Source organism: Prinia subflava, chromosome 5 (assembly GCF_021018805.1).
Source record: "Prinia subflava isolate CZ2003 ecotype Zambia chromosome 5, Cam_Psub_1.2, whole genome shotgun sequence".
Classification (NCBI taxonomy): Eukaryota; Metazoa; Chordata; class Aves; order Passeriformes; family Cisticolidae; genus Prinia; species Prinia subflava.
Genome location: NC_086251.1, coordinates 28,884,827 through 28,897,803, shown reverse-complemented (window position 1 = coordinate 28,897,803; position 12,977 = coordinate 28,884,827). Strand labels below are relative to the sequence as shown.

The following is a 12,977-nucleotide window of genomic DNA, read 5'->3' as shown; positions in this document are numbered from 1 at the left end:
ATTAACATGTCATTTCTGTCTCCAGGATTCCTGGGATGGGCAGCATATTCCAGTTCTCTTCTCCATATTTTGTGGTTTGTTAGTGGCAATATCCTATCATCTCAGCAGACAAAGCAGTGACCCTTCTGTACTTTTGTAAGTGACTCAGTTTGTATCTCTCCCCAAATGAAGACGCAAGTTGCAAGGAAAAACTACGAATGATGTTTCTACATAGTATTATTCAAGCTCCTACTCACCAGCATTAGTCAAAAATAGTATATTCCTGGTTAGATAGAAAGTCTCACATTTTGCATCTAGTTCCTTCTCTAACAATGCCCTTTTTGGGGGCTTCTGGGAAATCCACTTACATGCCAAAATCTGATTTAACTGCCTCCTAATGTTCTCCAAAATGTCAGTCAGATGCCATCTTTATTCTGGTGGGTTTTTTGGGAATAATATGTACTCTTTCTGTGTTTAAAGAGGTGCTCAAGGCACTGGTTTAAGCTAAAGTCCACAGGGGGGCTTCTTTAACTCTTTCACTTCATTTGTTGATGTATTCTTTTATGGAATATGTGCTCCAAGGACTTGTTCAAATAATTATGCTAAATTATAGATATCTATTTTGGTGATGAGTATTCCCATCTAGCATGGGGAAACAGGTATTCATGTTACTCTGAGGTGGAGTAGAGGTCTGATGCTGAGGATGTTTGATTCAGTTAATAATGATACACATTAAACAAAATAGTTCTGGTAGGAAGAAACACCTCCCCCAGAATAGCCAATAAAAGCTCAACCACATACCTAAGTTAGGCAGAGTTTGAACTCAGATTTAAATGTAGCCATAATGTTGGATGAATTTGGTAAATAGTAGCCTGGGGTAGACAGTGAAAGACCTCCTCTGTGAACAACAGAATTAATGATTCATGAGTGTTTACACCGGAGGAAATTTCTTATCTTTGGGTTAACCACTAAACCTTATCCAATTACTCTTAGCTCAGTTGATATGAGGTCTTTTTCCCTAGATATTTGTTCTTTTGTTCTTTCTAAAAGCTAAAGCCTGGATGTTCATGTTGGACCTGCAATTTCACCTGTTTGGCCAGATGTGGAACAGTTTAGCATTGTAATACATTGCAATATGTAAATTCCTTCGAAGAGCTAGGTCTCATTCTGTAGTGATCTTCCTGTCCATAAAATGAAATATTTCTGCACTATGTATGGTGTAAGAAAAATCACATTGAGAGACTGCCAGACAACTGGTTATGGCTTATTGCACATAAGCTTCTAACAGCTTAAGTGGAACGTTTTGGGGCTTTAGCAAGGCCTGCTAAGAATTTAGACATTTGGTCAATGTGGCTAATTCATTAATTACTCAGGCTAGAATAGATATCTTTTGTTGTTGCTGTTGAATTAAACCAAAGAATTAATGGTTTTTTAAATAGCATTGACAAATAGACCACTTCTAAATATTGCACGTTTCTGTTCAGTTATTTATGAGTTCAGGTTTCGTTTGCTAATGATTTCTAATTGCTAATGTTTGAATGATTGCTAAATTTTGCTTAAAATTCAGTTGTTCAATTACTCCTGTGTTGCTACTAGAGAAATTTGTTTGAACATCTGACTTCTGCCCTTTAATAGTCGTGTTCTGCACAACAGAGAATTAATTCTTTTATAAAGGTGGGATCTCTGTAAATTTTCTCAGCTATGTGAAAGCACTCATGTGCCAAAATTAATTTTTTGTGATCAATATGTACTAGAACTTCTGACTTTGTTGTTATTATAAAACCAATACATGCTTTTCAGTGGGATTTTTTGTCTTTCTTTTAAGCTCTTTAGTGCAATCAAAATTTTTTCCTAATTCTGAAGACAAAAACCCTGAGGATCCTCTGTCTGAAGTAAAAGATCCTTTACCTGAGAAGCTTAGAAATTCTGTGGTAAGTAGGCTTTTTAATTACTATATTTTTAAAAAATCCATTTAAGCATTTGCTTTATGTTGGTTTATATAGCATTTGTCTGGATCTTGCTTAGCTCACACTTGTTACTTAGCACAGTTCTAGTTGGAATGGATATCACAGCATTTCCTTTCAATCTGCAGCTGAACTCGTGCTACACCTGGAGCATAGTGCTGATATTGCAATTTTAAGTTATTTAAAAGCAGAGAGTTGGAATTACCTAGTGTGGATTCAGTGAAGTATCACTCAGGGTCTTCTTTTAGCTCACGGATAATAATAGGATGATGCGTGCTTTTGTGCAGAGGTTAGTGGGAAAGAGTTAATGGTGGCAAAACTATGTTGACTCAGTATTTCTAATAATTGTTAGGAAGAGCTTTGTGCTTGCTGTTCTAGAAGTGGAAAATAAAAATGATGGAAAGTATTTTGGGGCTTTTTGTGGTTTTGGTGGTCTAAGTTATTTTGTTGTTTGCTTTCTATTGGAAGCAGATGTAACCTTTTCCATTTACTTAAACACTACTTTGAATTTTTGGTACAAATTTCATTCTAAATATTTATGGAAGTAGTAATATTTAAACATTCTTTTTCACACAATATAGCAATAAGTAAGAGACTTGAGAAGCTTAGTATGTTTAACTTGTACAAAAGAAGGTTGAGTATTCATTTAGCTTTGTGTAGGGCTCAGCTGTAGGCTGAACTGCATAGTTAGGTTTTTCATAATCCAGCAGTTACAAGCATGATGAGGTGCAGTGTGTGGAAACTGCAAATAAATATTTAGAGCAGAGAAGCTGCAATTCTTTTCACATTTAACAGTAGATAGTGACCATAGGAGCTGCAAGCTCCTCTTTAGCTCTCAAACTGTGGTGTTAGTTTCCAAGAGTCAGAGGAGCTGAGGATTTTGGTAGTGCTACAGTGGTTTTTAAAATCAGATCAGGTCAACTGCTGCAAAAAAAAGTAAGTTATGGCCCAAGAAGTTAATGCTTTGCAGCAATAACTGCCGTGTGTAATTTTTTGGCCAATTTTGGAGCAGATCATCCTTTAATGATTTTCAGGGCTGTAAATAGTGTTGCTGTTTTTACAGAGTGGGAACAAGTCTGAACTTCGGGCTTCGAGTTGCAGCGGCCCTAAGTACGCATTGCCCCCTTGTGGCTCAGTCTGGCATTACTAGTTGGGGGGGTTGCCAAGGGCTTGTTTTCATTTATTAGGAGTAATGGAAAATTCAGACTCGTTCTTCGGGGTCATTCCAAAGCTATCCTTTACCCTTCTGCAGAGAAAGCAGAAAAGGGTCAAAGAGCCTGGATGTTTCACCTGGTTGGTAGCTCTGCCTAGGCAGCACTCTCCCAGAGCTCTTAGTTGCCCTGTAGTTTAAACAATTCTTAGAACATGAAGGGGAACTTTGACTGTCCCTTCCATCAGTGCTTTAAGGGGATCCTTACACCACCTCACAGTCCAGGATTAGAGAATATATTTGGTATATTGATTTCTCCTGCCCCACGATGTGTTTTTCCTTTTCGTTTAGTTGAAGTGATGCTCTTAGCTGTGAGATTTGTCTTGTGGAATTTCTAACAACATCAGTGGAAGTAGCTAACACAGGCATAATTAAAAAAATCTTTAATCAGTTTCAGTGTTACTGCATTTGTGTATTAAGGAGGCGTTGAAAGGTTGGACTCTGTTGTGGCTATTTTCCAACTTTAATGATTCTAAGAGGTCAACCAAAGCTGGTGTTTTCTAAAATTATTTTATTTTGACTCTGCAGAGTGAACGATTGCAGTCTGACCTGATTGTGTGTATAGTCATTGGTGTCCTCTATTTTGCAATTCATGTCAGTACAGTATTTACAGTTTTACAGGTAAGCTGTTACTTCATGTTTTCAATTTGCCTTCTATATGCAAATGCTCTGGTGTCATATAAAGTGTATTCTGCTAGTTCACTGAGTCTTCTGGCTAATTTTAGATGTTCTTTAAACATATAGTGTGACAAGTACATGACTGATGGTCTTTAATGTGCTCAAAAAATCATCTTCCCTAGCTCTTTCCTACTTCCTTTTTATGTTCTAGACTTTTATTTTAGCCTCTGACACAAAACACCCTCTTTTGAGTCATCTGTCTCAATTAAATAATGTCAGGATAATTTTGAAATAAGGAAAAACGAAACTTTAAAAAAAGGTTTAAAATGTTTAGTGTTTGTAAAGTTTGAGGGGCTGAATCGTGACTCAGCAGTTCTGTGCTGGCATGCCTTTTTGTATACTACAGTATAGGGCATTACCCCTATATTGGAATGATTATTTACAGGACTTCAAAGTTTCCAGTTCTTGACTTGTCAGTCTTGCTAGTGTTACAGCTTTGGATACTTTCAATGTCTGTATGTGACTCTTGATAATAATGGGATGGGACCAGATCCTGTGCTTGAACTTCAGTAGAGGATTTCCCATGAGAGCTGTAATTACTGAGTTTCTCATTTTGGTATTCCTGTTATGGAACCATTGACTAGTTTATCAGTAGCCTTATGTAAGGCAAATGAAAATTTCTGGCATGTGTTTTAGAAGGATTTTACCTTCCTGTTGCTGCCTAAAGTTGAAGTAAGTAACTAATTTTAAAAAGCATATGCATTTAGGTAACTTCATGTCTTCAGGTGAAGTGCATTACTTAAGCATGTGTGTTTATGTTTTCTGAGGAAAACATCCCTTCTCTTCTTGTATGGCTGGATTTCAGCACTCCACCTGACTGATGCTTTTCCCCACATTTGAGAGATTTGGCTTTATGCTCTTCACCAGTTGTGTATTTCAATAGGCTTGGGCTTCATGGAATTCAGAAAGAGCTTATGACAAGATAAATACAATCCCAAATGTCTATGTAAGTCTAGATAATTTTGCAATTATCTAGACTTACATAGAAATTTAGAGAAAATTTTAATGTGTAGAAAGCATTATTGTGAAATCCAACCATCATCATGTGTTAATTTTGCAGAATTTTGTGACTTCTGTGGAAGGGATTGGTCTTGTGGGAGACTTTTTACCTTCCCAAGTGAATGTGAAATTAATGATTTGTTTTTGCTTATGCTGATAACTCCTTTCATCCAGCAGATGGAAATGTAAATTGGGTGCAGCCTTTAGAGAATAATACCTTTATAAAATGAAATGCATATGGGTCAGAAGCAGTGGACTGTGAAAGAAGATTGGTGTACTGTTTTTACTTGAAAGTACATTTCATCTTGGTGAAATTTTTTTAGATATGAAGGGGGTTTTTTCTCACAGGTTTTCTTGTTTTATCTTAACAGTGGTCATACAGTTTCTGATGAACAAATACATTAGTATTGCAGGAGCACCTGCCCATATACTGGAAAATACACTAGTAAAGTAATATTTTATTTTGTTTATAAAACACTAATCCTAATTTCTTCAATTCTTCTTTTTAGCCTATTTTAAGTTATGTTCTCTATGCATTGGTGGGTACGGTAGGCTTTGTGACCCATTATGTTCTGCCTCAACTCCGAAAGCAGCTGCCTTGGCATTGCTTTTCTCACCCACTGTTGAAAACCAAGGAATACCATCAGTTTGAAGTCCGGAGTAAGTAACTCATTGTTTCTAACACTTTCTTGAACTTGCTGTAGTTGCTGACTTGTGTTACCTATTGATACACTTAATCTCTTTACTATTCTCTCCACTGGAGGATTTTGTTACACCTGATCAATAAATGTATTGGTTTCTCAGTTCTTCATGCTTTGATTCCATGATATTTTATGTATCTCTTAACTGTTGATGGTAATACAACTCTTAATGTTCTCTCAGAGCAGTTTCATTAGAACATAGTCTTCAAAATCTTGAATGGTGAAGTTTGTACTTGCGATTGCCTCAAGAATTTTTCATAAAGATTGAGTGTGTTTCACTATGTATTTCCTCAACAGAGCAAGTTTTCGGATGTTTTAGAGGATTAGGTATGGTGAATGCTGGTGGAGACTTCATCCTGGCACTGATTTGGTTTTTAATAGTATTGTTGACATGTTTAACAATAGAAGATAGTGCAAGTGATCCACTGATAGATGAAGAACATCAGAGGACCAGTCTTACAACTTGATCTGCATAGTTATGTGCTTGCAGCTTGTGCTAAAGCCTATGTTTTCATGGAATCTTTCCCCAGAGATGCAGAAAAGATGAAGTTATACTGCTTACCAGTTTTCCAGAAAGGATAAATGTTGTGGTAGATTGTGAGGACTTCACTGTTGGAATGTTTTCGTTGTTAACACAATTTCTTAGGCAGACCTGAGAAATTCCTGTCTAAACTGCCTTGGAAACAACTGAAACGATTCTGTTTTTTCTTTTCAAATAGTTATTGAAACAAGAAAGCATTTGGCTGCTTTCAGGAACAGAGAATTATCAGAATTGATTCACAAACTTTCTACCTTTGTAGCAGCCATTCAATGTGTTTTTTCACTGATGTCTAACTTGTTGGATTTTTTTTCCCAGTGATTTCATGTAAAGATGCATAAATACGAGTAGCAGTTGTAGTATGATGTCAGACTTCATCTGGAAGAAGTGAAAAGTGCAACTGTATGCCTTAAGTTTAATCTCTAAAACTAGAAAAGCTACAATTGGTGCCCTTTATGTATGCATCAATGTTTACCATCATTTTTGACATTAAATCTTCTAGCCTATCTTGTAGAATAAATCTTTTAATCTTAATTTGCATTAATTTGAGCCATCCCTTACAACTCTTGTAGAAGTTTGAAAGAAGTTGCTCAAGTGACAGACATTTGTGATGTCAGGTTACATAGGCTCTTCTGTATTGTGGAGTTGTAAACCAGGAGTCCTTCAGATTGAATAGGGTTGAAAACATCCTTTTGCATGAGATAAAATGCATCATTTCAAACAGCTTCATCAATAGCAATGTTGAAATTGTTGAAGAGTGGAATCCAGTTTGTTTCCTTCTGCGTACAGTAAGCAAGTAACTTGCAAACTGTTCTGTTGTGTGAAGGGTACAAAAACTCTACTGGGGCTACTGACAGGAGCATCTCTATTTTGGTTAAATAAAACCATAAAAGTCCATTATGAGGAAATGCTTAATCCAAGTTAATTGGATGAATAATCTTTATTTTGTAACCAGAGATTTTTGATTTGACAGTGCCATCTGACTTCTTCTTTTTGATACATCTTGACAGATGCTGCACATGTTATGTGGTTTGAGAAACTTCATATTTGGCTCCTTTTTGTAGAGAAGAATGTTATCTATCCACTGATAGTCCTCAATGAGCTTAGTAGCAGCGCTAAGAATATTGCTAGTCCAAAGAAACTGGATACTGAGTAAGTATAAAAGGCTATTAAGTAATCTTGAATATGTCTGCTGTGGTGGAAAGTTAAATGGTGACTTCTGGCATCAATGGGAAGACAGAACGCCTTAATGGTATTGTCTTATAAGAGTAAGGCAAGGAATAAATAAAGCTTTTCTTTATTTGAAAGCCTGTATAAAGCTGACTAGAACTGATTGGAGTATTGCCCTGTTAAACTAGATACTCCTGCAAAGATAAATCATTCAACTCCTAGCATGTACTGTGAAGATGACATGTTGCAGAATTGCCTGTTAGTGTGATAAGTCTGCTTGTTGAGCTACAGAGTCTATAATGTGATTATCCAGATGGCAAGTTCAAGATAGCGTTTGTTACGTTCTGGTATTTTATCAGGTGTAAATTTCAGACTTGTTCCCTGAGTTGGTGTGCCTGTGTACCTGCCCCTCTGTAGCTTTCTTCTCTCATCAAGGAATTCTCCAGGCTTCCTAGCCCCTAAGTATAATCCATATCCAGATGGAACTGCACACTGCTTCTTAAACTGAGTCTTAGTTATAATCCCCTGAGCAGTGTATCTGACTGTCTCAGCAAATGAGAGCTCAGTAATAGGCCCTGCATTTTTTTGCCTCCGAGAAACAGTAACCAGGTGTCTTTTTTGGATTTGAAGTTCTATTCATTTAGAACAAAAGAGTATAAATATTGAAACAAAATAGAAAATATTTGGGGGCCAGGTTGTTAGATTAATTTTGTGGAGTGGTGTTTGGCTTTTTTGGCTTTCTTAATTTTAATCCCTGCGTCTAGTAAATTCTTGCTTTGGGTTAATTATCACAGTCACTATGAGACCTTTGGGAGGAATATTGCAATTATGTTACTTTACCTTCTTTTTCTAATAACCCTTTGATATGTCAGTTGCTATGTCTGAAAAAATAGCAGTTACCTCAATAGAAATTAGAACAGCATAGTCATGCAGGAAATGATAATCCAGTGTTCATTACCATCCTCTTGATTATTAATCTAGCTTTTTTGCTAGACCAGGTTTCTCTTCTGTCTACAAGGATATTTCATCTCCAAATTATTTATTTCTTTTTTAGTGGCACACTTAGAAATACTGCAAATTTTTGAACATGGATTGGCTTGAGAGTACTGATGAAAAGATTTAGATAATAATCTTTTTTTCCAAAAAATCTGAAGTTGTCTTTAAAAAAATCAACAAATCATTAACATTCCCCCCACCCCAAATTCCAAAAGCAAACCCAAATTAAAGCTTGAAGAGATTGTTATTGCATGACAGCACAACTTAAGTGGTCTTTAAACCCCTTTCAGATAACAGGTAATAACTATTTTGTGTGACTTCCTTACACAGGTTGGGTGCTTTAATGATCACAATAGCTGGCTTGAAGTTACTGCGTTCATCATTCAGTAGCCCAACATGCCAGTATGTCACTGTTATTTTCACAGTGCTCTTCTTTACTTTTGATTACAAAAGTTTTACTGAGACCATGCTGCTAGATCTCTTCTTCATGTCCATACTCTTCAGCAAGGTAACTTTAAATTCTATTTTTAGGTGTTTCAGTTCATCCAAAGGGGAAAAGAGATGGATAGTTCTGTCTGATAGGTAATCTTGCAGATTCTCAGTCTTTTGTACGTAACAGATGTGCTGTAAGGCAACTAAGACTTCTTCCTGAAGCATTTATGTTGGCTTGAGAAACCATATGTAACTTTCTAAACATCTCCTGAGTGTGTATGTAGAACAATGAAGTGATGTTACTTGCTTTTGTAATTACATCCATTTCTAAGTCTCAAAGCTTCTGGTAGATCAATAAGAACTCTAGGATGACCAGTAAATTCCTCAGAATGCGAAACATGTTGACTTTTAGCCAAAATACTGAACTAATTTTCTTTTTTTTTTTTTTTTTCCCTATAGCTTTGGGAACTCTTTTATAAGTTGAGATTTGTATATACCTACATTGCACCCTGGCAGATCACATGGGGGTCTGCCTTCCATGCTTTTGCCCAGCCCTTTGCTGTGCCACGTATCCTTTGAAAAAGCAAACTTTCTCCTGAAGTCATGTATTTATAATTTCTGGGTACTGCATTATCATGGATTCTGTGTTATGGGTAAGACTGCTGAAGGAACAGGTTTGTCTAATGAGTATTTACAAAGTAGCTGTGCACACTTTCTGCCTTGCTACAATGCTATGAATTATACAGTAATGGTAGGAATAGCATCCTGACATAAAAGAAACATGGACCAGGAGTAATTCTGAAAATCACACAGCTTTTCTTTTGACAGTCATTCTCTTTTACAGTAGTCACTAATTATGGTTTTAGTCCTTGAATTTTACATTTTGAACTTCTGTAGGCTGGTTTGAATGGAGTGTTGAGTTAGTATTTTCAACAGTGTTTTTGGGAATGACTGTCATGTCTAGTGCTATAGGACAGAAATAGTCCATCTATTTCTGTTTTTAAAAACAAAAAGAATCCCCTTATTGCTGAAAATTCTACAAACATCTTTGCTGCATAGAAATTCGTAGAGATCTTGTTTTGTTCTTTGTTGCTGTCTGTATTGAATACCATCACAGAAACTAAAAAAGAAGTAGTTGTTGCTTTGCTTTCCTTAATTCTCTTATCCTACAGATTCTGCCATGTTGTTTGTCCAAGCAGCTGTGTCAGCTTTCTTCTCTACTCCACTGAATCCTTTTCTGGGAAGTGCAATATTCATCACTTCATATGCCAGGCCTGTCAAATTCTGGGAAAGAGACTACAAGTAGGTGAAAGAATAAAGTTTTTAAAAACATGTTTTTAGTAGACTAGATATGCCTGAAGTGTTGGTGTGGGGGTTTTGTTTGTTTTTTATCTTTCGAATATCTGTTACTTTATCCCCTCAGAGAAAACTGGTTTAAAGCACTGAAAGTTTTCACTGAGCTTGTTTCTGAAATACTGTAGTAGCTATTTTTTACACGAGGATCATTTTCTTCAGCTGCTTAAGTAATTTCTACTTAGGGGTATGCCATCCTGGTGTTTTTAAACATGGAATTTATGGTATTGTGAAGTGCGATTTTAATCAAAAAGTGAGTTTATGCATGAAAAGGTTTTGGGGAACAGTTCATAGGTGTATTTTACCTGTGTTGGTTATTGTTTTGCTCACAGCAAACTGGCTAAACTTGAAACAAAAATCTTTCAAAGTATTTTTTTGTTCAAGGTGGGATCAGTAGTAAAAGAATCTTCAGGTCAGATTATGTTTCTTTTTGTTTTATTTCTCTTAAGCTCCCTATTGCTGGTAGTGTATCAGACCAATAAAATATTGTATAAACAGCACAGGGCAAGTTGAATGGATATTTCTGGTATTTTTTATTTCCCTTGTAACATTAGAACAATTTAAATGCAAAGTTCCCAATCTTAGATTAAAGTATTGTAGTTGTAATTTCAGACAATGAAAGAACTGTATAAAAATGAATCTGTCACTAAAGTCTACTGAAGTGCTACCTGTGGTAATTTAAATTGTCTGAATTTTTTCTCGCATCTAAACCTTTATGATACCTAAGAAAACATATGCACTTTTATCTGAAGTGTAAGATTATTGTGTGGCTATTTACTGTGGACAAACTTTATTAGGCATTATAATGCTATCATACACTAAAAATACTTTTATATATGAGAAGAGCAGCAAATATGCATCTAAAATTATTTTCAAGTAACCTTTTGAATCTATTTCCCTGGGTCTGTTTAACATTATACTAGTAGTTTCTTTCCTTAGACATTCTTACAGTAATATGTTTTGTATTAAGTGTGCTTTATTTTATTTTTTTCAGCACAAAACGTGTGGATCATTCAAATACTAGACTGGCTTCACAGCTGGATCGGAATCCAGGTAGCTCTCCTAGTTGGATTTTAGTAGTTGAAGTTTTTTAGGTTTTTTTTTTTTTAAGGGGGAGTGGGGTGTTTGGGAAGTGAGTTGGTGGCGGTTTTTTTTGGGATAGTGTCACTTGGCATTCATTTGGAGTAGTTGTCCCATGAAAAATGGGAAGTGGGGATAGAGAATGACCTTGAAACAATATTGTGGTTAAGATAGGATTCAGTGTGAGGTAATAATTAACATTCAAGCTTGATGTTTTTCTGCAGTTTCAGATAACCCAAATCCAATCTTCCTGCAGGTTCAGATGATAACAACCTGAATTCTATCTTCTATGAGCATTTAACCCGATCCCTTCAGCACAGCTTATGTGGAGACTTGTTACTGGGTCGCTGGGGAAACTACAGTACTGGGGACTGCTTCATCCTAGCCTCTGACTACCTCAATGCACTAGTACACCTTATAGAGATAGGAAACGGCTTGGTCACCTTCCAGCTGAGGGGGCTTGAATTCAGAGGTGAGTGTCTTAGATGTCCTTAGCTGTCTGCACTAAAAGGGAGGCTTCTGCTTTCAAAACTGAAGTTACTTTCAATTCTATCCTGGTAATAAATTGCTTTGAAAATGGACTGCAGGGCCTCTTGATGTTCCTGTCACTTGATGCTAAGTCCCTCTTTCCATTTTAGTGCAACATGGCAACCTGTTAGAGAAACCTAACTAAAATGGGATCCTAGAGTGATAAACTAAGCTATCTTAATCTTTTGTGTTTCTTGGTGGATAGTTCACTTAGTATTAAAAGAATTTACTTGGAAATAGGTTGAATTTTAAAGTCTTCTAAACACCAGTTCACATTAAAGCAATCATATAAAGCACTGAACTCTTTCTTCTTTCCTGTGTTTTCTCCTAAGGAACTTACTGTCAGCAACGAGAAGTAGAGGCCATCACTGAAGGTGTGGAGGAAGATGAAGGTTTTTGTTGCTGTGAACCAGGCCACCTCCCTCACATGCTTTCCTTTAATGCTGCCTTTGGGCAGCGTTGGCTGGCTTGGGAAGTGCTTGTAACAAAGTATGTTCTGGAGGGTTACAGCATCACTGACAACAGCGCAGCTTCCATGCTTCAAGTCTTTGATCTCCGGAAAATCCTCACCACTTACTACGTGAAGGTGTGGTTGGGCTCCATGCAGCGTGGGGGGAGGCTGGCTGGGCTGCCCCGGGAACTCTCAGTGCCTTGAACTCACAGTGTCTGTCACACGAGGATCACGGGGTGAGGTGATAATTACAGACGTAGGAACACCTTCTGCAAAGGAGGACAGAGTCTGTTGTACTGATGGTGACTCAGTACTGATGGTGCATGAGAAGGACAATGACCTGTACTCCAGATCAGAGAGAGGATACCTCCTAGCTGAAGCTGGAAGAGAAACTTCAAAACTGTTACCCAAATACAACAGCTCTGTTGTAAATGAAATTGTGGTTAGTTTGTTTCTTCAGAGAAAGCCAAGCTGCTTTGGTCTTCATAAGCTGTCCAAACCCATCTTTGGTTCTTAAGAAAGAAACAAGCACTCTCCTCCAGTTTTAAGACTGTAGGCCTCAGATCCTTTCAGATAATCAAAGTACTAATTGAAATCTTTCACAAGCTACTGTCTTTCTAAAAACTGAAAATTTCCAGCTTAAAATATCTCCAAGATACTTACTCACACATGCATACAAGTTGTGTTCTCTAGCACAGGGGTCTTAAACTGTTTTGTGTTTTAGCTTTTTTTATTTAGAATTCTTTAGACATTTGGTATCTAAACCTCCATTTAATTAAATAAAAATTTCTATGGATCTGTTTTCTTCAAAAATTAGTGTGGATCCTATCTCATCCTTTTTTCCTTTCCTTATTCCTTCAGTGTAGGCTTCAGAAATCCTGACAGTCTTTGAAAAAAT

General features: G+C 36.7%; 1 protein-coding gene across 10 annotated transcripts in view; it reads left to right on the top strand.

Annotated features, from left to right (window-relative positions):
- The window catches only part of PCNX1 (pecanex 1), an 88,023-nt gene that overhangs the window by 55,245 nt on the left and 19,801 nt on the right, over positions 1 to 12,977 (top strand). For all 10 annotated transcript variants that reach the window (XM_063398694.1, XM_063398688.1, XM_063398692.1 and 7 more), the window contains 11 exons: positions 26 to 135; positions 1,805 to 1,910; positions 3,682 to 3,774; positions 5,340 to 5,490; positions 7,080 to 7,221; positions 8,566 to 8,743; positions 9,127 to 9,235; positions 9,840 to 9,969; positions 11,015 to 11,073; positions 11,357 to 11,572; positions 11,961 to 12,214. In XM_063398694.1, coding sequence (XP_063254764.1) covers positions 26 to 135; positions 1,805 to 1,910; positions 3,682 to 3,774; positions 5,340 to 5,490; positions 7,080 to 7,221; positions 8,566 to 8,743; positions 9,127 to 9,235; positions 9,840 to 9,969; positions 11,015 to 11,073; positions 11,357 to 11,572; positions 11,961 to 12,214 — 1,548 coding nt within the window. The remainder of the gene's footprint in view (positions 1 to 25; positions 136 to 1,804; positions 1,911 to 3,681; positions 3,775 to 5,339; positions 5,491 to 7,079; positions 7,222 to 8,565; positions 8,744 to 9,126; positions 9,236 to 9,839; positions 9,970 to 11,014; positions 11,074 to 11,356; positions 11,573 to 11,960; positions 12,215 to 12,977) is intronic.